Genomic DNA, 26,921 nt, shown 5'->3' with positions numbered 1-26,921 from the left:
GACTGCGTGTCAAAACTACTTGGGCTGCAAATGATGTAACCTGGTTATGATCTCATTAATTCTTGGCCATTTTGCTTCATTTTTCATATCATAGTTATCACAAAGATCACAGTCACGTTAGCATAAGGTCGTTTACAAAATGATCAAACTTTCTGTAGCATGGGGGTTTAGGAACATTTGATTTTTTTTTACAATAATTGTGACATTGAAGCTTCTTGGAAGGACTTGCAAAAGAACAAAATTGAAAATGTTTTAACAGAATTACCGTTGTAACCTGAGGATGGAACACATCATCGAGAAAAGTCAGTGTTCAGAAATAGGTTGGTGGATGTGCAGAAACAATACTGGGGTCACTCAGGACCTAAACAGAACACCTAAACTCTAAAGTCTAACTGAAAAAGATGCCACGGCAATTGAAGTATCAAAGGTGAAACAATGTCTGAAAGGTACACTCTAAGTAGCAGAGGTGCAGACATGCCTCTGAAACCCCAATTTAAATTGATAACGTCTTATGGTTCTGGCAACAAACGCATATTACAGACGGCTGCTTTAGAGTCACGCAGGATATAAATCTGGAATATTGCACCACAGCAAAATTAGCTGCCCAGATGAGCTCATCAGAAGAGAATGGATCTCGATTTCATCTTGAAAAAAAAAATGAAGCTAATGGAATTTTAGTTTAGTGTTCGGTGATACGACAGCTTAAAAATAATGTAGCGTATGGCTTGATTGGCACAAGGATTTCTGCACTAACAAAATGCATTCCAACTGAGAGTGATATCCCAAATCAATTCATATTAAAAAGGAGTCTATATCAGTAGCTTTGCTAGAGTTGTAATTTGAGTGGAATAACAACATTGGCAAGCTCACAATGACAATGCTGATACAGTGAGTTTAAACATATACAGGGTTTATTGTTCTCAATGTGAATTGATGCTCTGGGTTATTATTGTATTCGACTCTATTACAATTAAGGTTATGTCTTCAACTCATAGTAACTTTGCTTGGTAGCTCAGAAACTTAAAGTTTTAATTTTCTCAGTGTGGCGGAGAAAATATTTTATCTTTTCACTAATTGCAAAAGCACTACTGCAATTAGTGACATTCTGAAATGTACAACTTGGAAGTTCCTGGTTTCTAAACTATCTGCATTTTTAATTCAGAGCCACATCTTTAGGTAGATTGTGTCTAAAAAAAGTAGAACCACATTTGGCGCTAGCTATGTGTTCACAGAGTGCGATTAAAGCTTTCAATATTGGTTAACAGACTTATCAGTATGGTTGTGATACTGAGGTGATATGCATTAACTTGCTGCTTAAAGAACATATTGCAGACAAAGAGTTTTGGAGTAATTTTAAAATAATGGCATCACATTGTTTCCCCAACTTTATTATTTAATACTAACCTCACGATTGTCTTTAGCACATATAGCAGCTGAGAAAACAGTGGTAAGAAGTCAAGAAATGTCTTCGCCGTAAACTGTCCACTTAGTTAATATGTTGTTTTTCTGTGGTTGCTCTAAAATTCTGCCACCAGTGCTATCCTTCGGCCTCCTAGCAAATGCACCTTTGGTATAAATTTGAAAATCCTAGTTGACATCTTTCTGAGTTCCTGTGTTCAAAAGATTTTAAAAAACAACAACTTGACCTTCTATCTTGAGGTGAAGGTATAAGATTCAATGAGATTCAAACTCATCTGAGATTTTTAGTAGATGTACCATTTGTATCAATTTGAAAATCTCACATACCCTCATTCCTGAGTTATTGCATTGACAAAATACCCAAATAGCTTTTCAGGCTGAGGGGTGAAAAGCACAAGGAAATGGATCTGACTGTGTGTCAGGTATCCAACAATATAACCAAAAATGCATGGTGGTTTCAGTAATGTGAGCACAGTAAAGGGACTTTCACATAGTCTTTGTCGCTTGTGGTTTGTTGCTAGTGGACATTCCAGGCTCCGGTTACCTAGGTAACCCTGTAATGTAGGTAACTGTGGTAGTTGCTTAAATCACTCATCTGAGGGTTGAGAAAAGATGGGACACACCTTTTTCTACTATCAGAAATTTATTTTGCCTGGTGTTGCCTGAAGTAGCTGGATGTAATTCAATTTTTATGACCTCTGGTTGCCACGTACCTGCTAGTTTCTTAATATGTGGACTCCCATTAGCGTATCATGGCCATCCATTGCTTGCTAACTTTTGATGGGTTTCCATCTATAATGCAGGTTCTTAACTTTGCAATTGAAGTCTTGAGATTACAGTTCTTACAAACTGGTGTTACAAAAAATTGCTGTCAAACTGAACTTTTTTTTTTTTTTTTGAATGAAGCTGGTTTTACCCAGGGAGATTTTCTCTCCAGAGTCAGCAGGCAGGAGGAAGACAAGCAGGGCCAGAGTAGAGATCAGGACGCATGGGATGAGAAGATTGAGGCCATAGTAGAGCGTCCGTCTGCGCATCACCACGGTGAAGGTGACGTCAGGGTACGGTTCCTCACAACAGCCGTAGAAATGCTCATTCCTTTGTCCTGGAACCTCTGATTCAAAACAAGGCACACATTTACTGTGGTCCGACGGGTTACAGAAAGTTGGAGAGAAAGATTAGAGCAAAATATTTTCAATGATTTTACTGACAACCTTACTTACCAACAAGATCCCACTCTCCGTTGGCAATGTAATTGCTGATATCTGCATCCATCACCTTTAAGTCCAGAGACCAACCCCCGTATGTCCAGGAACCAAACTTCAGGTCACATCTTTGGACATCAAACGGGAACCAACGCACATCGATGTGGCAGGTGCTCTTGAAAATCCCTGTTGTGGTGAGAAACACTGAAAGATGCCGAAAGACTTGCTTTCATACATATTGTACTTCACCTGTAGATAGAAATGGACACATGAATATTCCAAGCTTAGTTAGAGAGCACACTCGATTACTCTGGTATATAGGAAGCAGAGAGAAACTGAAAAATGAAAAAGAGAGGCAGCAAAGAGTTTTACTCTGAGGAGATGTGAAGTCAAAGTGCCATCCATCTGAGAAAGAGTACAAAATCCAATATGACAATGCGATGAAAGTGGAGGGTGATTCTTCAGGACAGGCAGCCACCAAACTATTTTCATCCATATTTAAGAAATATAGAAGACACTGGCAGTAAACAATGCCTCTGCTAGCGGCATTAAGGTGGCAAACGTGAATATGAAATGAATATAGACAATACTGAAGAATGAGTCCGATTTACTGTAATGAACCTCAGTCACAAAGACAAATGTCTGGAAATTCAAATGATTTGTCCAATCTGCATACAGTTTTATCCACATAATGCAGTTGTGTTCAACTCAAGCATGAAATGATTATTTGGTACCAATAAGGCATCCAATGAGGAATCATTTGGAGAAAAGTTGAGAGGCAATTTTCTTGAGACAGAAGTAATCAATCCAGAATAAATCTAGTGATCAAGCTGTATTGATTAAAGATGCTAAGGGAAAGCCAGCCAGCACTTTTGCTGGGTAAGGAAAAAGGGGAAGAGCTTGGCAGGGAGAGCAGTAATCACCAGCTATGACAGGAAGGCACTCTGTTTCAGTGTGCTCCCTTGAATCCATGCTTATACTGCATATGTAGAGTGATCAGCCATGTCATTGAAACCACAGGTGATGTAAATAATTACACTATTATTTTTAGCCATTTTTTTTAGCCAGTTACACTGTGTCACTTCACATCATATTTTCCTTTGAAAGCAACGAAAGCTTGTAGCTTGTGACTTTTTGGTGACTTCTTCCCCTGATGGGCATAGGGGCTGACCTCCACTCGTGGGTACAGAGGGACACCTTGTCATACTTTTGTTATTTAGGTTTTTATCTTTATTTGTGGTTCTCTTTTGATATTTATTGTGTGTAAATGGTTGTACAGTGCTATATAAAGAAACTTTACTTTCTTACTTACCCTATGATGGGTCAGCGATAACCTTTGCAATATTTAAGCAGTCGGTTTTAACTTTATGATTGGTAGGCGTGTGTGTGCATATGCACTGATGGTTTTAGAGAGAGATTTATATATATAAAAACATAAGGCCCGTGGGCAAGAATCAGCCCAGCAAAAACTCCAATCCGTCCCACAGTATGGCTTTGGAAAATGTGAAAGAGGACGTAAATTTCAACTTTTAAACTGCATTTTCACAAGTTCGACAGCTTTTCCTACGGATAAAGACCTCCCTCATGGACATTCATACTACACCAGAGCAATTAAATGAGACATTTCTTTCTTTTACAACAGCAGCATGTCTTTATCGTGTAGAAAAACTGAGACAAACTGGTGAAATTGCATTTTTTTTTCTTATGTTAAGATATCTCATTGAATTAGAATTAGAATTAGAATTAGAATTAGAATTCAACTTTATTGTCATTGCACATGCACAGGTACAGGGCAACGAAATGCAGTTTGCATCCATCCAGAAGTGCTTTAGTGATATAGATATATTACAATATATATTAGCAATAATATAGATATGTGAGTATATTACAGAAATGGGTCTATTATGGTATGTTATAATGTACACGGTATGAAGTATGTTGTGAATATTCTATAACTATAAGTATGTACAGGCTGTAGTGAGTACAAGCTATGTACAGGATATGAACAGGATATAAATATGAAAAACTATACAGAATATGAAATGAAATAAATAACTTTACAGAATCTGGGATATACAGCTATACAGAAATGGGAACTATGCAAGTTGTAAACAGTTGTAGGATTAAAGATTATCGAATGTACAGAATGATTATTTACACAGAGCTATACAGTAGTGCAGTTAAGATAAGTGAGGGTGTGGATAGTTTCTACAGAGGCTATATAAAGTGCTAGTGGTTGTGAGTGGTGGTTCAGTCCATGTTATTATTGTGTTTGAGGGTACAGTTGTCCATTGTGGGTGTGTGTATGTTCAGTCCATGAGTTTAACGTGGGTCAGATGTCAGGAGGCAGAGTTCAGGAGTCTGACAGCTGTGGGGAAGAAGCTGTTCCGGTACCTGGTGGTCTTAGTCCAGAGGCTCCTGTGGCGCCTCCCAGAGGGCAGGAGGGTGAAGAGTCCATGTGATGGGTGACTGGGGTCTTTGATGATTTTCCCAGCCCTTTTCAGACACCGCTTCCTGTAGATGTCTTTTATGGCAGGAAGTGGTGCTCCGGCGATGCGCTGGGCAGTTTTCACGACCCTCTGCAACGCCTTCCGGTCCGAGGCAGAGCAGTTCCCGTACCAGACTGTTATACAGTTGGTCAGGATGCTCTCGATGGTGCAGCGATAGAAGTTCACCAGGATGTCTGAGGACAGGTGGTTCTTCCTCAGAGTCCTCAAGAAGAAGAGGCGCTGGTGAGCCTTCTTGACCAGCTTGGAGCAGTTGGTCGTCCAGGTGAGATCCTCGGAGATGTGGACTCCCAGGAACTTGAAGCTGCTCACACGCTCCACAGCCGTCCCCTTAATGTGGATGGGTGGATGTGGGTCAGCATTCCTCCTGTAGTCCACGATGAGCTCCTTGGTCTTCTCGGTGTTAAGCAGCAGGTTGTTTCTGTCGCACCACTCAGCCAGACGATCCACCTCCTCCCTGTAGGCGGCCTCATCGTTGTCACTGATGAGGCCAATCACCGTGGTGTCATCTGCAAACTTAATGATGGTGTTGGAACCATCAGCAGGTCTGCAGTCGTGGGTGAAGAGGGAGTAGAGGAAAGGGCTCATCACACAGCCTTGTGGTACACCGGTGTTCATTGTGATGGTAGATGAGCAGCGGTTATCCAGCCGGACATGTTGGGGGCGGTTGGTCAGGAAGTCCAGTAACCATTTGCAGATGAGGGAACTGATACCCAGGTCTGTCAGTTTCCTGATGAGTTGTGAGGGGTGGATTGTATTGAATGCTGAACTGAAGTCTATAAACAGCATTCTGGCATAGGTGTTGTTGTTGTCCAGGTGTGAGAGGACAGAGTGCAGTGCGATGGAGACTGCATCCTCTGTGCTCCTGTTCCGGCGGTATGCGAATTGGTGGGGGTCCAGGGTGGGGGGGAGACAGGATTTGAAGTGTGCTAGGACCAGTCGCTCTAAGCACTTAGTGATGATGGGGGTGAGTGCTACTGGGCGGTAATCATTGAGGCAAGATGGGTTGGAGTTTTTGGGTATCGGGACGATGGAGGTGGATTTGAAGCAGGCCGGTACCACAGCGTGGGCCAAGGACAGATTGAATATGTCTGTGAGCACTCCTGCAAGCTCCCCAGAACACGCTCTGAGAACACGCCCGGGGATGCCATCAGGGCCTGCAGCCTTGTGGACATTGATCCTGCTCAGCACCGCTCCTACATCGGTGGGGGAGAGAGTCATAGGTTGGTGGTCTGGCGTCATGTCTGCTTTGGTTGTGGTTGTGGGGTTCCCTCGCTCATGTATATATCTTTCTACGTAGCACTCATAATTCTTATTCTCATGTATATATCTCATGTATATCTCATGCACATATCTTTCTTTCTACATAGCACTTTAATTCTTATTGTTTGCACTGAAGCACCGCAGCAATTTCCTAATGTTGTAAACCTCAACATCTGGCAATAAACCCATTCTGATTCTGATTCTGATTCTGATTCAAAACGAGCATAAAAGTTGTTGAGCTCGTTGAGGAAGGAGACATCAGAGGATGCGGGGGAGGGTTTGGTGGTCCTGTAGTCTGTAATGGTCTGGAGTCCTTGCCACATGCGTCGGGGGTTGGAGTTGGAGAAGTGTTCTTCTACCTTCTTTTTGTAATGGTGTTTGGCTTTTTTGATGCCCTTCTTTAGATTAGCCCTGGCTGTACTGTAGGCGTGTGCATCTCCTGACCTAAAGGCAGTGTTGCGGGCCTTCAGGAGGAGACGAACATCCCGGTTCATCCAAGGCTTCTGGTTGGGGTACATGGTGATCCGTTTCTGGGTGGTGACACTGTCTGTGGTTTTGGAGATGTAATCCAGTACAGATGAGGCGTACTGGTCCAGGTCTGTGTGGGTGAACATATTCCAGTCTGTGTTTTTAAATCTGTCCTGGAGCACTGCGTCTGTCCCCTCTGGCCACACTTTAATTGTCCTCACAGCAGGTTTCACACGTTGGATGAGTGGTGAATACCGAGGTGTGAGGAACAGGGAGAGATGGTCCGATTGTCCAATGTGGGGGAGGGGTGTGGCTTTGTAGGCTCCAGCCAGGTTGGAATACACATGGTCTAAAGTCTTGTCTCCTCTGGTGTGGCAGGAGACATGTTGGTGGAATCTGGGGAGGACTGTCTTTAAGTTGGTATAAATATGTAGTTACATTTCTGTACATTGACAGGATGTCTGGGCCACATAAGATTAGTATGTGACCTGCAATGTAAATTGAGTTTAACATGCCTAATATATAGCATCAAAATGTGAATGGTGTCTCAGAACCAGGTGGATTTGGAAAAAAAAAAGTCATTCTGCTCTAAGAAAAACATTAGAAGATGACACTTTCTTTGCAAGAATGAGATGAAAAGAGTAATAACACAGTTAAACATGTGACCAGACTTGCTAAATGAAAAACCACATTTTTATGCTAGCCTAAGTCGAGAGCTCCTGGCTCATATTTCATACTTAGCAATACTAATCTTCTCATGTAACACGTGTCGAGGAGGGAAATTATTTTACTGCTATTGTTAAATAATTGTCATCATTACCATTGCATTAATAATAAAATCTGGAGTTTATATTGCATTCAAAGGGTTAAACAGTGTCTCTTTCAGAAAGACTGAGTTGCAGGCTGACAGGAAGTTGTATGCAGAAGTGAAAGCAGGAAGTTATTTTGAGCCGCAGGCTAAGACGAGGCTTTAACAATGTAACAGATAGCTTTAAGAAGGCCTTAAGCAGTTATGACTATTTTATACACAATGCATATCTGTGCTTATTAAAGAGTTGGAGCTCGGTCAATTAATTGGGGGTCGGAAGCTTTGTTCGGCGCGATGTTCGGACAATCTATTGTGCAAGTGACTTGGAGCCATAGAAGGAATCGCAATACATGCTTACAAAACACTTATATCAGGTCATTTTATATTAAGGTTTAAGTAGAGGTTCTTGATTAAAACATTTATTTAGTAGAAGACATACACATAGTTTCAGTGAGCTTCTGGTCTGGTAAAAGGTCAGAAGTGCAACAGGTGAATTGAGAAAGAGCATTTGAGGACGAGACACAGACAGTAGGTGAAGAGGTGACACAAAGAGCATGTGAGGTCAACACACACACACACACACACACTTTAAATTAGATTTATTTAGAGGAAGAGGTTAGTTATGTTTGGCTGTAACTGCAAAATTGTCTTGGTAAAAGAGGAACCGTTTCTTGGTGTCTCGGCAAGAAAGAGGAACAAGATAAGAACGGAAAGTACCACGCCATGAAAATAGAAGATGATTTTCTGGGTGAAAAGTCATGATGATGTTGATCTGATCTATGTATAAAATGTACCGGTGACGCATGAAGGGGCGTCAGTAAACAAACCCTGATGCTATAAAATATCTGTTCATGCTTTGATTAAGTCGAAGACTACTTCCTGTCTGCGTACAGAGTTGTCTTCCCACGCGTGTATTCATTAAAATCATCGTTTGACTTCACCCGGCCGGATCGGTGTGGTTATTCTTCGATCACCTCTTGTACCCTTCCTCAATATTGAATCTTAACATTTGGGGGCTTCGTCCGGTTATTGAGGAGGGTGAGTTGGAGGTTTAGACGGAGAAATCCGGGGTCTTAGGTGGTCTGACGGGCAGACATGAATTCCAGTGGTCTAAGTGAGTGGGCATAAGCCGGCTTATCCAAAAGGTAAGGCACTACCTGTTGAATTATTTCCAAAGTGTGCCAAATTGGACATGATAAAATTTAAGTCTACTCACTGAAGTTACTGGTGCATGTCTGTTTTGATTTTGATGAAAAATCTCATGAGTTGAAGCAGTTAGAGTTCTGCTAAGAAGAATGAAGAAATGAAAGCAGTAAAGTCTGCTAAAGCAGTTAGAGTCTGCCAGGAAAAGTTTAAATACTGGGTTGAAGTCCCAAAGAAATTGAGTTAGAGTCTCAAGTAGTTTGGTAGGGAATTGGTTATTGTGTTGGTTAGAGTCCAAATTTGGTCATAAGAGTGGACCTGAGCGGTCATTTTGTGAGTTGGAGTCTCCATTTGACCACTAGGTTGCACCTGCTTCAGTTATACACTTGTTTCGGGTGTTGACTGTTGTTTCAAAGTATTATAAATTATTCTAGAACGGCAGTTAGAGTCTGCTAGGAAGCGCAGAGCCCGGAGGTTACGCTCCCTCCTTGTCGTGGACGCGCGACATTGACCTCTCGGCGAAGAGGGTTAGTTCAGTGTGGTTTAGCTGTGGGGTACAGGGCATCCCGGAATTAAGCTAGGAGTTAGAGTCTCCTTACCGTTTGCAACGGTATCTGCGCTTTTTTGGACAGGAGAAGTTGGTCTTCGGGCGTGTAACTTTAACTTAACACTTCGAGGTAAGCCTTGGCTGTGAAATGCCAAAAATAGAGCTTCAGGCAAAGTTTGGGTTGGTTGACGCTTTTAAATTGAGTTAGGGATTTTAGAAATGAGGCCAGAAACAGTTAAAGTCTTGATACTGGTTAATTGGTGGGCGGTTATTTTAAATTTGTCTAAATTGTGTAGGCGCTAAAGCTGACAGATCTGACAGTAGTTGTAAATATAAGACGTCTTTGTAAAATAAGAGATCTCTGTGTGAAAGGAGTCTGAGGCAATGCTGCTGCTATTTTTAGACGGTGTGTGTGAGTGAAAATGCAAATGAGTAAGCAGTGAACTGTTTAAGCCACAGTTGGTTTTACAAATACTGCTGCAAACATTGTTGAGTGTGTGTTTCAAATGCCATTTATGTTTATTAGAGGACTATAAATAAAGTTTTGAGTTGCCGTAGTGGATGTATAGTAATTGACTGAGTTTGGATGTAGATATATAAATATATTGAGTGCACTGTGTATACTTAAGGCTAACACATCACTTTCAGTAGTAACTTTTCTCCAGTATTAGTTGCTGGTGGGTTTTATTTTTTCAATTTCTTGTGTGTGCGGTGAGAATTAATGGAGGTTTCAATTTTTTTTGTTTGTTTTTTACTTGCTCTTTTTGATTATGACAAGCATGTCTAAAATACTCTTAGGAAAGTGTGTTGAGTTATATTCCTTAACTCTAGTCACAGTTTAAGTGTGAATGCGGTGACTAGAAGCTTTGACATGATGAATAAAGGTGTGAGAGGTATTTCTTGGGTGATGTAAAGTAGGACGTTTTAAACTTTGAAAGTGTTTTTAATTTGAGAGAGGCATGAGTGATGTTATAAGAGTTTAGTTTATTTAAAAGGTGTGTGTGAGAGGATCATGAAATCATTGTGTGAATGATGCTACATTTTAGGTCAAAAGTTAGTAGAATTACAGAGGGTTTGTAGATTGTAAATACAAAATAAGTTTGATTAGCCTGGAGAAACAGCAAAGCAGCTTGAGCTGCTCTGAGCAGCTGCGTGCAGTGTGTGTGTAACAGGAAATGGTGTGGGTGACAGGAAGTTTGCATGCCCATATAAGGTGATGTGTGAACAGAGGAAGTCTGAGAGAGAAGTGTGTGCGTAGGCAAAATGCAGAGTGTGTGCGTGAAATAAGGGAGTATTGTTTTTACATCAAGGTTTAGTAGAACTAAAGTAGAACGTCACAAACAAACAAAAGAAAATAAAATAAAGAGAGAAAATAACTGACAATTACATTAATGAATAGAAAACACACATACACAAAGTGCCATATGTGAAATTATTCTAGGAAGGAGTCAGAATTGAGATAGCTTATTATAGAGATAGTTTAATATAAGATGCAATGAAGGAAGCAGCTTACATTCCTTTAATTCCCAGAGCCAGTGTGTTCCCTCCCCTGCCCACTTGGGCCCCGTATCAGGCGAGTATGGAAGGCTGGATAGCCCATGACGGGTAAGATCCCACCTCGAAACCCTGGGACAACCTAAGGCAGGCACAGTCACGATTACTCTCGGCTTCAGTAAGAAGACGGGTCCTGACGGGTAAGACCGCTGGGCTAGGGTGGAGGTGGAAAGTGGCAAGTGGAGCCCTACCTTCTGGCTGAGGACAAGGAATGCTGCTATTTAAGGTAGGAAATCAGAATTTGGGTTAGTAAATTTGGGGAGGAGAAAATTGACTGTTTAAAGGCAAAATTATGAAGGAGTCTGACACACTGTAAAAGCACCATATGCAAATTCACACACAAACAGGAAATGCATTAAACTTATAAAGACAAGACAAGCTCATGGAGTTTAATGCATAGACACTGATTAAACCTGGCTAAGAACACAAACATAGGCAATGAAGAACAGCTTGCTATTTTGTATGAATGATACAAGGGTGTGAATGTTTAATAAAATACATTTGAGTTTGTAATTGAGGAATAGAATAAGCCATATGACAAAGGGAGTTATGAAAACGAAAAAGGGATTAAAGTAGTTTTAAAAAGAGTGACTTAGGAGTGCTCTCGTACTGAGTGATCAACACTAGTGATCACTGTTGGAAGAAATAAAATGATTTAATGAGTTGGGAATGTTTAAACATATGTTTCTGTTGTTACAGCTTCTTGAGAGATGATTCAGTATGCAAATTAGCTGGAGTGTGTGGTGACGAAAGAACTTCCTGAGTGTGTGTGTGACTGTGACTTTCAGGAAGAGGAAGCATAGCAGAGACGAGAAGTGTAGATTGGGGTAGGGAATTTATAGTTTAGTGATTATATGATGTTGTAAGGGGTCTTATGCTGAATTTAAGAGTATAAGGGGGTGATTTTTGTGTGCAAATTGAGTGGTTTTAATGAGACTTTTGGTGTATTGAGGAGGTGAAATTATGTGGTGGCAAGATTTGTGTGTTTAAGGTTGTTGTGGTGATGGGTTGATTCTGTCAGGTAGGTTGTTGTTGGTGTTTTTGTTTTAAATAGAGGGAGTTTTAGGAAACATGGACATGTCTAAAATTGGGCCCATTATTTTGTAACAGTGCACTTAAAGAAAACCTGTCAGGTGATTTTGTTTTGTTTTTATGAGCTAACAATCAGCTCTATTTTTCATTTCTGTTTTAAGCAGGCCTGCAACAGTGAATAACGGCGCTGAAAATTATCGGGAGGAGCAAATATAAGGGGGCTTTCCAGATTACAATTGGCTGAGGAGAAAGCTACCTGGGGACAATTCAGGTCGTAAGTCCCTGTAAAAAGGATTTTATGCGAGTCAATCCAGTCCAAAAGCATAAAGAAATATTTTCCTATGGAAAATAAAAAATGACTGAGCTCATTTTGCTGAGGGTGGAGTATCTGATCGTGCGGGAAGCTCCACTATCAGCAAATAAAGGTGTGACTGCATGTGAGTGAATGTGAGACTGTATGTGAGTGAGGATGAATTAATGTGGACAAACAATTTGTTTTTACCAGAGAAAATTTCTGTTTTGTTTTATTAGGTGGGGTTAGATTATGGGATTATAGTATATTGTTGGGAGAATGCCAAATGCTAAAGGGGAAATATTTTTTGATGTAACTCAGTTATCATTAATTGTAGAAACACATGACTGATAACTGTTCTGTTTTAAGTTTATTTTTATGACATAGATTGGATCATGAGTGGGGAAAACTGAGCAGTTTTAAGTTTTGTATAGTATCTTGACACATGAAATGTATCAAGATAAAGGGGGGTTTAGGGTTTAATAATTTAATTGTTTAATAATTTAGGATCATTTTAGGACCTTTTGGGTTTTTGATCATTTGGATATGGTAAAACTGAAACTGTTATTTTTAAGTTAAGGTTAAAGGATTAAAAGTGAACTTGTCACGGTTTGCGAGGCAAGCCGTGTGGAGTTGTAGAAAAGGACCCAAAAGGCGGCAGCTCTGGTGCAGGTGAATATTTATTTACAACGGTGGGCACAAAACAGCACTGGTGGAAAAACAAGAAACCGGAAACCTAAACTGGGTAAGCTAATAACACAAACCAGAAACGAGACGCAGGGAGACCGAGGGGAAACAACACAGACAAACCAGCAACTACCATAACAGAAGACACAACTTAAATACACCCAGAGCACGGGGAGAACACAGACATAACAGGCTGGGGGAAAACATGGAATAAACACAAAGAGAGACGAGAGCTCATAAATACACAGAGGGGCACAAGGGGGTAAGAGTCACAAAGGGAAAAACACTTAGGGAACACCACAACAGGACACCTCAGAAAACCTGGCCTAAATAAGGAGCGAAAATACAAGGAACCAAGAATGCTGGGCCAACATGGCCCAGGACCATGACAGAACTGAATCCTGTTTAGAAGATACAATGCCGGTTTTTCAAAGTTTTTCAAAGCTGTGAATAAATTTTAGAGGGAAAACTAGTGAGGGTTGAAGGAGTAGAACAGGTTTGATTTCTTTTTTGATTTTTAGAAGAAGTGGTTATAATGTAGGCTTACACATACAGATATTACATAGGAGGTATTTTTAGGATAAAGGGGGAGCTTATAAATAGAAATGATTTTTATACATATTGCATTTTGTGCTTTTAAAGGAGTTGTGGCTCAAATTTGTCTCTGGAGGGTCACGAGCCTTTGGCTAGCGCTATGATTAGCCAATCTACTGTGAGGATAATATGAGTTCATGAAGGATTGCACACGCTTACAGACACAGAGTTAAGGAACACACATGACAGTATTGATTCCAGGCAAAAGGCCTTAAATTCATTTAGCTTTTAACTGAACTTAAAGAAGGACCAAAGAGGAAGGAAAGCATATATTTTGGTTAAGTCTGATAAATTAGAATAAGAAGGTATGGTTACATTTAAAGAGCAAAATGAAATAAAAAGGCTATACCAAAATGGGTTATAACATAGGAAATGTGAGGTTAAAATGAAGTTAACACATAGGAGTTGTTTCAAGGCAGCATTTAGTTATGAGGAAATGTATACAGGAGTAATTGCTTATATGCTTAAACTTAATTGATTAAAGTGGTTGTTTTCTTTTAGAGTGGAGGAACTTGTAGTAGTGACAATTTGTGCACAGGATGTTGATGATCAGATAAGGGAAAATAGAGCGAGCAACTGGACGTGAAAGCAGGGCTTAAAGAGTTTAAAGGGATGAGTAACGTTGAAGAGTATACATAAATACAAGTCAATAAGTTAAGAAGATAATTAGGATCAGGCTTTTGATTAAAGAGTCCCAGATAGGATAAGTTAGGGAGATGCTAGAAAAGGTGTTTTGTTTCCTTTGCAGAAGATCTCGGCGACCACAGGAGGGGCGAGGATCCTGGAGATCTCGAGGTTCGAGACCACCAGAGAAGGGTCTGCGTGAGGACACAATGTATTGTGACCTCTGGTGTTCCAGAGGTCAAAAGGGGGAGTGTCGAGGAGGGAAATTATTTTACTGCTATTGTTAAATAATTGTCATCATTACCATTGCATTAATAATAAAATCTGGAGTTTATATTGCATTCAAAGGGTTAAACAGTGTCTCTTTCAGAAAGACTGAGTTGCAGGCTGACAGGAAGTTGTATGCAGAAGTGAAAGCAGGAAGTTATTTTGAGCCGCAGGCTAAGACGAGGCTTTAACAATGTAACAGATAGCTTTAAGAAGGCCTTAAGCAGTTATGACTATTTTATACACAATGCATATCTGTGCTTATTAAAGAGTTGGAGCTCGGTCAATTAATTGGGGGTCGGAAGCTTTGTTCGGCGCGATGTTCGGACAATCTATTGTGCAAGTGACTTGGAGCCATAGAAGGAATCGCAATACATGCTTACAAAACACTTATATCAGGTCATTTTATATTAAGGTTTAAGTAGAGGTTCTTGATTAAAACATTTATTTAGTAGAAGACATACACATAGTTTCAGTGAGCTTCTGGTCTGGTAAAAGGTCAGAAGTGCAACAGGTGAATTGAGAAAGAGCATTTGAGGACGAGACACAGACAGTAGGTGAAGAGGTGACACAAAGAGCATGTGAGGTCAACACACACACACACACACACACACTTTAAATTAGATTTATTTAGAGGAAGAGGTTAGTTATGTTTGGCTGTAACTGCAAAATTGTCTTGGTAAAAGAGGAACCGTTTCTTGGTGTCTCGGCAAGAAAGAGGAACAAGATAAGAACGGAAAGTACCACGCCATGAAAATAGAAGATGATTTTCTGGGTGAAAAGTCATGATGATGTTGATCTGATCTATGTATAAAATGTACCGGTGACGCATGAAGGGGCGTCAGTAAACAAACCCTGATGCTATAAAATATCTGTTCATGCTTTGATTAAGTCGAAGACTACTTCCTGTCTGCGTACAGAGTTGTCTTCCCACGCGTGTATTCATTAAAATCATCGTTTGACTTCACCCGGCCGGATCGGTGTGGTTATTCTTCGATCACCTCTTGTACCCTTCCTCAATATTGAATCTTAACACACGTCATAGAAAAGACAAAAAAAAAAAAAAAGAAGAAGAAGAAGCTAAAAACCTAACATATTAAAATACATCTGTGGGGCATTAAGTTCAGGAAATCAATTCAAAGCTGCAGCTTATGAGAGCTCATTAGCATCTGCTATCCCCAAGTCATAGTTTGTCATGTTACTGCACAATGGTAAGAATCTGCTCGGTATAATAATAATAATAATAATAATAATAATAATAATAATAATAATAATAACAGGTTTGTTTCAGTTCATAACCAACTAAAACCTCTTTTTGTAGAAAATAATTCAACTTAAAGTAATTTATGAATCAAAGACAGTCATCCACTCTCTCAGATTTTATTGTGAATACTGCAAAAATAATTTGAGTTCATTACAAAGCCAATATGAAAAAATAATGAGACTTCTTGTTCTTTATGTCAAATAATGATATACTATCATAATTATTATGTACAAGTATTCCAAAAGCCCTCCAGGGTTAAAATTTCATATATTTGCAAAGCCACACCAGACCCACATTTGTTCACTGCTCTGAATTATTAAAGTCGGGTACTTGTCGCTACAGAGAGAAGTGACGAGTACCTCTACAGTAATACTCATGGGGGTGTAGATGCACATTAATGGCAGCGAGTCGCTGTCCTCTGAGGACGAGTGTAAAGCAGATGTATTTTGATAATTAAAGAATAATGAAACATTTTCAAAGGTTTGGATTTTAGTCACACAAACAACAAATATAGCACGGGTATTTTCTTTTTTAGCATCATATAAAATGTCAGTTAATTTTTGCCATTACATGTAGGTTTTTAGTCACAAAAGACTCTTCAAGTCTTGAAATGTGATCGAGTGGTTATCTGCAGCCTCTAAACATTGGCCTGTTCTGTTCTGTAACTGTGTTTGACAAAAGGTTTTATTAGGACATCATTCTTACTACCTGTGTTTATACAGGGAGTGCAGAATTATTAGGCAAATGAGTATTTTGTCCACATCATCCTCTTCATGCATGTTGTCTTACTCCAAGCTGTATAGGCTCGAAAGCCTGCTACCAATTAAGCATATTAGGTGATGTGCATCTCTGTAATGAGAAGGGGTGTGGTCTAATGACATCAACACCCTATATCAGGTGTGCATAATTATTAGGCAACGTCCTTTCCTTTGGCAAAATGGGTCAAAAGAAGGACTTGACGGGCTCAGAAAAGTCAAAAATAGTGAGATATCTTGCAGAGGGATGCAGCAGTCTCAAAATTGCAAAGCTTCTGAAGCGTGATCATCGAACAATCAAGCGTTTCATTCAAAATAGTCAACAGGGTCGCAAGAAGCGTGTGGAAAAACCAAGGCGCAAAATAACTGCCTATGAACTGAGAAAAGTCAAGCGTGCAGCTGCCAAGATGCCACTTGCCACCAGTTTGGCCATATTTCAGAGCTGCAACATCACTGGAGTGCCCAAAAGCACAAGGTGTGCAATACTCAGAGACATGGCCAAGGTAAGAAAGGCTGAAAGACGACCACCACTGAACAAGACACACAAGCTGAAACGTCAAGACTGGGCCAAGAAATATCTCAAGACTGGTTTTTCTAAGGTTTTATGGACTGATGACATGAGAGTGAGTCTTGATGGGCCAGATGGATGGGCCCGTGGCTGGATTGGTAAAGGGCAGAGAGCTCCAGTCCGACTCAGACGCCAGCAAGGTGGAGGTGAAGTACTGGTTTGGGCTGGTATCATCAAAGATGAGCTTGTGGGGCCTTTTCGGGTTGAGGATGGAGTCAAGCTCAACTCCCAGTCCTACTGCCAGTTTCTGGAAGACACCTTCTTCAAGCAGTGGTACAGGAAGAAGTCTGCATCCTTCAAGAAAAACATGATTTTCATGCAGGACAATGCTCCATCACACACGTCCAAGTACTCCACAGCGTGGCTGGCAAGAAAGGGTATAAAAGAAGAAAAACTAATGACATGGCCTCCTTGTTCACCTGATCTGAACCCCATTGAGAACCTGTGGTCCATCATCAAATGTGAGATTTACAAGGAGGGAAAACAGTACACCTCTCTGAACAGTGTCTGGGAGGCTGTGGTTGCTGCTGCACGCAATGTTGATGGTGAACAGATCAAAACACTGACAGAATCCATGGATGGCAGGCTTTTGAGTGTCCTTGCAAAGAAAGGTGGCTATATTGGTCGCTGATTTGTTTTGTTTTGTTTTTGAATGTCAGAAATATGTATTTGTGAATGTGGAGATGTTATATTGGTTTCACTGGTAAAAATAAATAATTGAAATGGGTATATATTTGTTTTTTTGTTAAGTTGTCTAATAATTATGCACAGTAATAGTCACCTGCACACACAGATATCCCCCTAAAATAGCTAAAACTAAAAACAAACTAAAAACTACTTCCAAAAACATTCAGCTTTGATATTAATGAGTTTTTTGGGTTCATTGAGAACATGGTTGTTGTTCAATAATAAAATTATTCCTCAGAAATACAACTTGCCTAATAATTCTGCACTCCCTGTATACAACACATTATGTGTGTTGCATTTATGTTTAAACTGCACCCACAGGAGGCTTATGTAACATGATGCATCATTCTAATACACACTTCACTGAAGACTCGCACAGGGAAATGTTTTTTTGTTTTTTTGGATGATATGTAGAGCCTATGGACCACTTTGTGCTTACTCTACTGCTGTATAGAAAGCATTACCCACACATGAGCCGGGACAGAGGTAAAACACTTGGACTGGATCTAGAGTAAGGTGTAACAATTAATGCTTTAACATACAGATGAATGGGTCAGAAGATTCAGGAGCCATGTATTTATTTTAAATGTACCCAGCTAATGTCTGCTCCTGACAGGACAGGCCACCTCTGTGGGTTGTTTCCACATATCATTTGTTATCGTTTTTGTTTTCATATTTCATACAGTAAGTGTTGCTGCTCCACATCGAAAGGAGCCAGCTGAGGTGGTTCGGGCATCTGACAAGGATGCCCCCTGGGCGCCTCCTGGGTGAGGTGTTCCAGGCATGTCCCACCGGGAGGAGGCCCCGGGGCAGACCCAGGACACGCTGGAGAGATTATATCTCTCGGCTGGCCTGGGAACGCCTTGGTGTTCCCCCGGATATGCTGGAGGAGGTGGCTGGGGAGAGGGAGGTCTGGGCCTCTTTGCTTAGGCTGCTGCCCCCACGACCCGGTCTCGGATAAAGCGGATGAAGATGGATGGATGGATGGAAGTGTTGCTGCGAAGGTAAAAATGTCTTTTTCCCCAGTCAATATGTGTCAGTGACTAAGATATGGCTTTTACCTGGAGGTAGGTAGGAACAGGTGCCCGAGGAGTTGACCAAAATGTTGGTACGGAACGTAGCATCGAACCTTTCGTCCGCACTGTAGACAACATGGAACAATTCCAGCATTTAATGTTGAGTTATTTGCCACCAGTATTATTTCAGTGGAAGTTACCAAGCGAGGAGGGGCAGTTGTGGTAGGAATATATAAATAATTCTCTAAGTCATTATTTCTGCAGATACACAACAAACAAGGAGTCACATCTCATGCAAACCTTCCCAGGAGATGAGTATTTAGTTGTTACCCTGCTACCCACAATGCACTCCACCTAAATAAATTCCCAAAGGCTGGGGCACGGTTGAGCTAAAGTTGAATAAAGAAAATGACATTCATATGAAGTACAATGCTCTCTCTCTCTTATTAGCTGCCAGGGGAGTAAGGTACCTTTAATGTATTTTGTTCAGATGTTCTAGAGATTGATTAATGGTGATCGCTATAGCTTTATTTCATTTGGGACATATAATGAAATGCTCTTCCTACCATTTCTATACAATTTGTCTAAATGATTTATTGCAAAGTGCTTTTCTAGCTTTTTACTTAAAGTGCACAGCTCCCCTATCCTTGAAGTGTAATATCCCAGCCGTGTAACCAACCTACCAATAAGATAAGAAGATAAAGTTAAAATCTTTTATTTGCCATTTGTACACATACACTGGGTGTGGGTACTCAGGAAATCTTGTGCAGAGCTTAGAGCCAGAGGGGAAAAAATGAAGATAAGAAAGAAAGAATATGTCAAATAATTTCAAGTATAAAACAGTAGTTTCTGTATTGCACTTACACTAAATGACTGTGGCACGGAAAAATATCACACGTTATTAAGATGTATATTGCACAGTAAAATGTGTATTGCACATAAGAATATATGTTACAGTGGATAAAGCCAAAATACACACAAATACTAACTAACTAACTAACTAACTAACTAACTAAAAAATATATTTGTGTGTATTTTAGTTAGCCTTTATTTTGTTTTTGACCTCAGAATGACTGTGACAGCGAAAACTTCAAAAATGGCATTGGACTGCATTTTTATAACAGATGTATTTAAGCTGAGTTTCTCATTGCAAAGAAAAGGGATATAGTTTAATAGCAAAGCCCATCACCTGATCTCAACCCAGCACAGCATGCCTTTCAGTTACTTAAGACAACACTGACATCAGACAGACCCACAACAGCCGGTGGCTGCAGTAAAAATCAGGCAGAGCCTGTCAAGGGAAGGAAATATCAAGTGCTGATGTCTATGTGTTCTGGACTTTAATGACTGTAGAGGATTTTCATCCAGGTATTTAAAACCATCCTGAATTTAAAATGATGTCAGTTTGCCCAATTAATTTTGAGTTTCTGAAAATGGCCATTCATTTAAAAAGCTATAACTCCTAAACAGTTAATGAGACACTCTGTTTTCCTCAATTCAATCGCGTATCATTCGATTTAAAATCAACTGTGTTGGTATACAGAGTTACAATTACAAAAACAAAAAACAGAAAAGGACAAGGACCGAGCTGCATGTATCTTTAAATTCTCTGCTTGTCTGTCTCAGCAAGACAGTCATAATAATGCCTGTGGCATCCAATAATTACAAAATTTTACAGGTAACTATATTAACATTTTGTTCATACCAAAGATATGCTAAAGATTATACAGTATTCATTGGATTTTGTATCTCCTGTACATCACATCCTTCAAAACGAATATAGTAGAGGATGAGGCACAACAGTTTTCTTTATTCGCCATTTTTAAACCACAAGATATTGTTTACAATATTTGGTCTTTAGTGTATCACAGACAGCGTGACTGCAAACAACCTTGTTTAACCTCTGGAGCACCAAAATCTAAAAATGCATCACATCCCTCTGAGATCCCTGTGCGTTATGTAGAAGAAAATGCATGCACACTAATCCTTACTTAGGCTTCTTGGGGAATCTATATTGTAACCAGAAACCCCTTTTAACCATACACGGTAATCTTCCACTAACCTGACGTGCACATCCAGAGAAATGTAACTACTCTTCAGGTCGATGGAGTCTGTAGAGACTGAATTTCATGGAAGCGTACGGGTTAAAAGTAGCTTCCCTCTATGTTGTAAGTTATGATGTAGATTTGCTGCAGAGGTCTAAATCAGGCACAAATCTAACACCATGTACAACTACAGTTTACAACCCAGCAGATCAGTGCCTACCTGTTATACAGCAGAATGTCTGGTTTCCAAATGAGATGGTCAGGAAATCTCACATTGGACACACCTGGATAATCCAATGGATTCCACTGGAGGTAATAGTCAGTCCAGTACTGCAAAATGCAAACACATTTGACACCTTGACTTTCACATTCCACTTACTTATTTTTAATACATTTAAAGGCCTATGGGCTTATTAAGCCTTTTTAGAGGCTCGGGATTTAACACGGTTTCCTCGTAGCAGTGACAGTTACTATAAAAGCCAAAATAAATGTATGTGACAACATCACAGAGTGACATGGAACAAGAATGAGACTTGATTTCTGTCTGGAAGGTTTTCTGTTCAGAAAAAATGCTGCTAAGCGCATTTGAAATGTCGACATAATTGGAAAACTCAGAGGATGATTACAGTTCCAGCTTGTAGCTGTTGAGACATTTCAACCCAAAATGTCAGAAGATTATTATATTTCAGTTATAATAAGCACAAGTACTGTTTAAAGGGCTCTTAATACCTGCTTTCTGTGACATCAGACCTGGCCTGAGATTTAACGTGGTTATGGTGATGGTGATGGTGCCTTGGCCAGGCTGAAAATATGAGTTTACAGTTGTGTTGGTCTTTACTGCAATGTCTATTATATGTGACTACAGAGGCTGAAAGACTCCAGGATTATGCAGAAGGTGATGCTGTATATGGGTGAGGCAGGCTGTTAAACATTTAAACTAAACTTTGGTACTTAGTGGATACTTGGTTTACACACTGTAGGAGATACAGTGTCTATTCATTTATAGACAGTATATATGTAAATATCAGAATGTATAATTAAAATGGATAAATATGATGAGCTAAATAGCTTAGTAATTAATAAGCATTTGATTCCTTTTACTCCATTTCTAACTGAAAATTGTCAATATTTTTCATCTTGTGAATATGATGGCTTTCATTTATTTCATGTTAATTTTTTTCAAAGGTGCTTCAACAAGCATTTAGCATTTTTATAATATATTTTTAGTTTTTTAAGAAATTTAGACCGTTTTTTTTTTTATAGATTTTTTAATAAATTTGTGAGAATTTTAAGCTTTCTTCCACTTGTCATTATGAGGTATGGTGTGTAGAATTGTGAGGTGAAAAATGAATCTGATCCATTTTGGAAAAAGGCTGTAACATGAAAACATGTGGAACAAGTGAAGCGGCGTGCATAGTAATGTTAGAAGTTTATGCCTTTGCTTTATCATTCATATGCATCTGGCTCTTATCTGTGCACACGTGGCTTTACATCTTTAGTTTATTTGATTGTCTGCCTGGAACTGCAGGAACAGCAGGAACTGCAAAACAAAACCGAGTCTGTACTAAATCTGACCCTAACTAAGTGGAACTAAGCGGTCAAATTAATTAATGTTCATTCCCTTTTCAGATAAAACATATTTTGCACTAGAAAAATGCGCCTGAATTTTGGAATATCCTTTCCTTTAATGGCAGCATATAGTTTAAGTAGTATGAATTCCAGATGTTTCTGAAAAATCTGATAATCTAAAGCCAAACTGTGGGTTACACAGCCCTGGGTTCAAATGTAACGGGACAAAACAATATAAGGCACAAGAATGACTTTTGTATTACAGATTATTTTCTTAAAACACACTGTGAAGTGTGGAGTAAGTGCATATGAGAGCATGAGGGTGGGAATGGATGTTTGTATCTGTGTGTGCCTGTATGTCTGTGTCTATATGTCAGGTTGGGTGTCAGGCGCCACCTCTCTGGGGACATCTCAGGCCCTCCAAGGTTTGGAGGCCTATCTCCCCCCACCACCACTTCCCCTGCCAGTGGCGGACTCCCTCAGGTGTCGGTGCGTTGGTGGTTCTTTGTGTCTGGGGATGGGCGTCCAGGTACACACCGGCTCACTCCTTGGCGGCCGCTTATCGGGGCCTGGAGCCTGGGGCTCGCTCGGACCACTTCGGAGGTGGGGTGCCCCCGGCCTCTTGGCCTGGGGCTCGGTCACTCTGGCACAGCTGGCTGCCGGCGGAGCTCACGGGCACATCACTGCAACCCCCCCTGGCTTCTGCTCCGCGGCTGCTGAGTGAGCCCTCATCTGGGACTCTCCTCAGCTCTTTCTGGGACAGTGGCGCGGCTGCCCCTCTGTTGGTCTTCCTTGGTCTCTTGTGTTCTGGGGGCCTCTGGATGTCTGGAGTTTTGATCTCCTCCACACCTGCTTCATGCCCTGGAGGACGGGGCTGTGGCCCCCCCACACCCTCTAGCAGATCATCACATGAAGGAACCTTTTAAAAAAACAAGCGCGTCCATGCTCACAGGTGTACACACGGGTGATCACACCCACAAACTACACCCTTTTTGGCTCCTACCTCAAAGCACACTGTGTTCTGTTGATCTTATGTGCTGCACAATAATGTTTAATATTTAGTATTTACTGTCATATTCCCATATATCATTGTGATGTTGTTTATTCTATTACTCTTGTTCTCTTCTGCTTGTTTTCTTTTTTCTTTCTCAACAGGTGACCCAGGTGATCGATATATGCATTTTTTTTCTTTTTTTTCTCTGCCCGTTCTGTTGGTTTTTGTTTTTTGCCCTTCTCCCCCGTCCCTCTTCTCAGCGGTTTCTCCGTCCTTCTTTCTTTCTCCCCTTCTTTCCTCCAGTCAAGTCTGTCCCGTATTCAGCAAGTGAAAATAAAATAAACAATAAAAGGTGAATCAAATGGACCATTATGGGAAGGCTGGGATGGTCAATTTGGTAAAGTAAATCCGTTGGGCATCTTTCTTTGCCTTTAGACAATAATTCTGATGGCAAAAGAGCCAAACGGGACAGGCCAAAAAAAAAAAACACACTGTGAATGGCATCTATCCCTGAGGATAAATGAAGGTACTGATTACACATAATGTTTAAAATGAAGCTCCAGAATTTCTTTTAAAATATAAATATGAATAGAAAGGTGAATATTTCACTGAATACAAAACTCCAACTCCAGGTCCACAGCCGTGGTGATATGTATGAACACATACTGTGAAGACACTTCTCTTGATTACATGGCTTTCATAAGGAGTTTTCTAATCCAATCTATAATTCACTTTTAATTAACTCAAAGTGCCATGTTCAAGTTCCCAGTATAATGAACCATAAAGGTCAGTTAATGATAAAGGCAAAGGAAAACAAACTGAGGAAGGATATAATTGCCTGTGCATCTCACATGGTGATTTTGGAAAATGGCATTTCCACAGCCAGGGAACCCTCTTTAATTTGCATCACTGTTTAACAAGAAACTTTCCACCTACTTTTTAATCTTTACAACAAGTCTTTCATTCATTTAACATCTACAAAACTTGCTGATCTATTATTTCATTTGAAAAATAACTGGCCTTAAAATGACCAGACGTAACTCTACTCTCCGTTTTGTGCTTTATTAGTATGTGTAAACGACTATGCAAATTTGTCCATGTCTCATGCCAACTTCTGCCTGCAGGCTTAAATGCAGCCCTGTGTCTTAAGACAGCTGGTATTACATGAAACACAGCACTGCACAAGAGTATGAGGGCATAATCGTGCTTAATAATCAAAATACTTGTGTATCGAAGAGGTCATCCAGTTTGTTGGGCATTGTAAGATTTATAGTACAATTACCCAGTGGCACTGATGGAGGGCACTAGAAGGGTCGATCACATTTAATGTTTCAACATGTAATCTTAAAGAATCCTTCTCAGTATTTCAAAGTCGTATATGTAGCAATGTATACATCTTGTATGCATCTTTATGGCATTTTCCTTTTTTCCCCTTTTACTTTTCTCAAAACCTACGCAAGTAAAATAATCCAACAGATGCTGGATTGATGCTAAAACAAAGTACACTGTGGATGCTGTCGGCGCGATCATGTGCCGAAGAGCTAAAATGAATTTTGCAGGGAGCAGAAGGAGAGAGAGTGAACAAAACTCCCGCTGCGATGCCCCAGAATGATTTAAAACAGACCAAACAGCCTTGGTTCAGCCTTAGTAGAGCTGCTGACGATGCAGCAACAGGGATCTATTGTCACTGTATGGACAAGCTGTAATAAAGCATCTGCGTTAATACACTTCATCTCACTGCATGAAGGACAAAGTGCTGTACTGCCCATGAGGAAGACGAATAGAAAGTCTGGGTAGCACTATGCGTGAGTTACACAATTCATTTCATCACATGCTCACAATATGATAAATCTCTTTGTGGTACATGTTTGCATAAACTAAATACCAGATTAAATGCCAAAAGTAAAGGTACAATGTAACACTTAGGGTGAAAATGGTCTTAGAGTTAACTGAGAGGATTTATATAAAACAGATGGCTCTATGATTAAAATGCATGATGTGTGTAAGTGCGGCCGTAAAGCTTCGCAACTCAGCTTTTCTGTGACTTTACATAAATTATACTTACCAGCTGTAGCCAAATGTTGGTTGTTAAAACCTGGTTCTTCTCATCCTGTTAGAAAAACAGAATTATTCATGTTTGTAATTAAGTACATTTATTTTACTTTTTTCTTTTTGATTTTTTTTAAATGAAGTGTATGCTTCATAAATGGGAAATCACACTACTAGAAATGTACAGATCCACAGAGGCGTCAGTTTTTAAACCTTTTATAATGCCTCACTCACACTAGAGAAAACAATGTTTGTAGACTGTGGCAAAATCAAAACTGCTGCATCAGTATGCACTAAACTTGGGAGCTTGCTGTTTTTGGAATAGTGGCTTCAATGATGGGGATCAGGTCTGTCATCTTTAAATATATGAAAATTGCTTACATAACCATGCATGACGTATCACTTTACTGGCATGTACAGTATAGGTAGTAGAGTACTATGTAGTATGTATAAACAGCTGTGTTTAATGGGCAATCATTTACGCACCACATCCATTATTTGCATGAGGGTGAGGCCGAAGGAAACAATGAGACTCTGAGAGTCATTCTGGACTGGTCTCACTAGTGGGTTGTATCCATTCATCAGGTCACTGTACAGTCTGCGCTGGTTTGGCCCTTGATGAGAAACTACAGAAAAAAAGAGAAACAGGTAACCAGGACTCCAACGAACAATTAATAAGTAAAATAAATTATAATTATAAGCAAGAAAGACATTGTTAGTCACATCAAATCATTCCTTAACTTCCAGCAGCCATATTGCAAAACAATTCACTATGCAGTATTTTACATCGTAGAATATGAAGTGTGAACAGTTATTTTTTTAGATGTTACTAAAACCTGAGTAAAAACAGTGATATTTCTAATATGCTGAAGTTCAGACAGCGACGCTAATTTATATCAAACATCAAGTACACACTTCTTTGCGTATTGTGCAAACTGAAATAAGGATCCCGTGCAATGTGAAATGCACAAAAGTCATGTTCATTTATTAAACATTATAAACTCTAATGTGGCTGACAAAAAAGAAGTAAATAAATAAAAACATGACCTACAGCCTGTCTGTAGCTTTCTTTTCTACTTTACACACTGAGTTGCCTCCACCCTACACACACGCGCACACAACTGTAATGAGAAAGAGCCCCACCAAGTAACACTGCTACACTGTACCTTCACATGCAAGAAGAAGAAGAACGTCTGCACTGATCTACGGGACAATCCATCCAACAGCTGTTGACATCTTCTAGTCTGGACTGGTGTGACAAGACTGACACACAACCACTGCCCTTAGATACGCAATGCTGCCGTGGCTCAAATGATCAATAAAACAATTTATTTGAAGTGAAGTTTACATATATTTGTGGATGAGACTGAGACAGCTAATTGAATTTAACTCAGCCTCTCCACTCTCCTGCAGCCTTTTACATCTTCCCCTTTTGCAGCCACTCACTACTACTCCACTTCTGTTCTGGGTCAGTCTCACTGCGTGGTGCTGATCCACCTCCTGCTTCATTCAAGTTGTAAATCTCGCACTTTAGAATAATTTTGCAATTGATTTAATGCATCTAAAG

The 26,921-nt window shown here is 40.1% G+C and overlaps 1 protein-coding gene and 1 long non-coding RNA gene across 3 annotated transcripts in view; one reads left to right on the top strand and one right to left on the bottom strand.

Annotated features, from left to right (window-relative positions):
• Positions 1-26,921, bottom strand: part of chrna7a (cholinergic receptor, nicotinic, alpha 7a (neuronal)) — a 34,915-nt gene that overhangs the window by 5,860 nt on the left and 2,134 nt on the right. For both annotated transcript variants that reach the window (XM_082526610.1, XM_082526611.1), the window contains exons 3-8: positions 25,841-25,980; positions 25,371-25,415; positions 20,963-21,072; positions 18,743-18,822; positions 2,640-2,807; positions 2,336-2,530 (exon numbers count right to left, since the gene is read on the bottom strand). In XM_082526610.1, the coding sequence (XP_082382736.1) occupies positions 2,336-2,530; positions 2,640-2,807; positions 18,743-18,822; positions 20,963-21,072; positions 25,371-25,415; positions 25,841-25,980 (738 nt within the window). The remainder of the gene's footprint in view (positions 1-2,335; positions 2,531-2,639; positions 2,808-18,742; positions 18,823-20,962; positions 21,073-25,370; positions 25,416-25,840; positions 25,981-26,921) is intronic.
• Positions 10,106-15,374, top strand: LOC309700015. The gene is made up of 2 exons (XR_014274552.1): positions 10,106-14,921; positions 14,973-15,374. It is a non-coding gene; the product is annotated as an uncharacterized lncRNA (long non-coding RNA).

The sequence above is a fragment of the Aulonocara stuartgranti genome (assembly GCF_965226115.1).
Source record: "Aulonocara stuartgranti genome assembly, chromosome: 1".
Classification (NCBI taxonomy): Eukaryota; Metazoa; Chordata; class Actinopteri; order Cichliformes; family Cichlidae; genus Aulonocara; species Aulonocara stuartgranti.
This window is presented reverse-complemented; position numbering and strand designations above follow the sequence as displayed.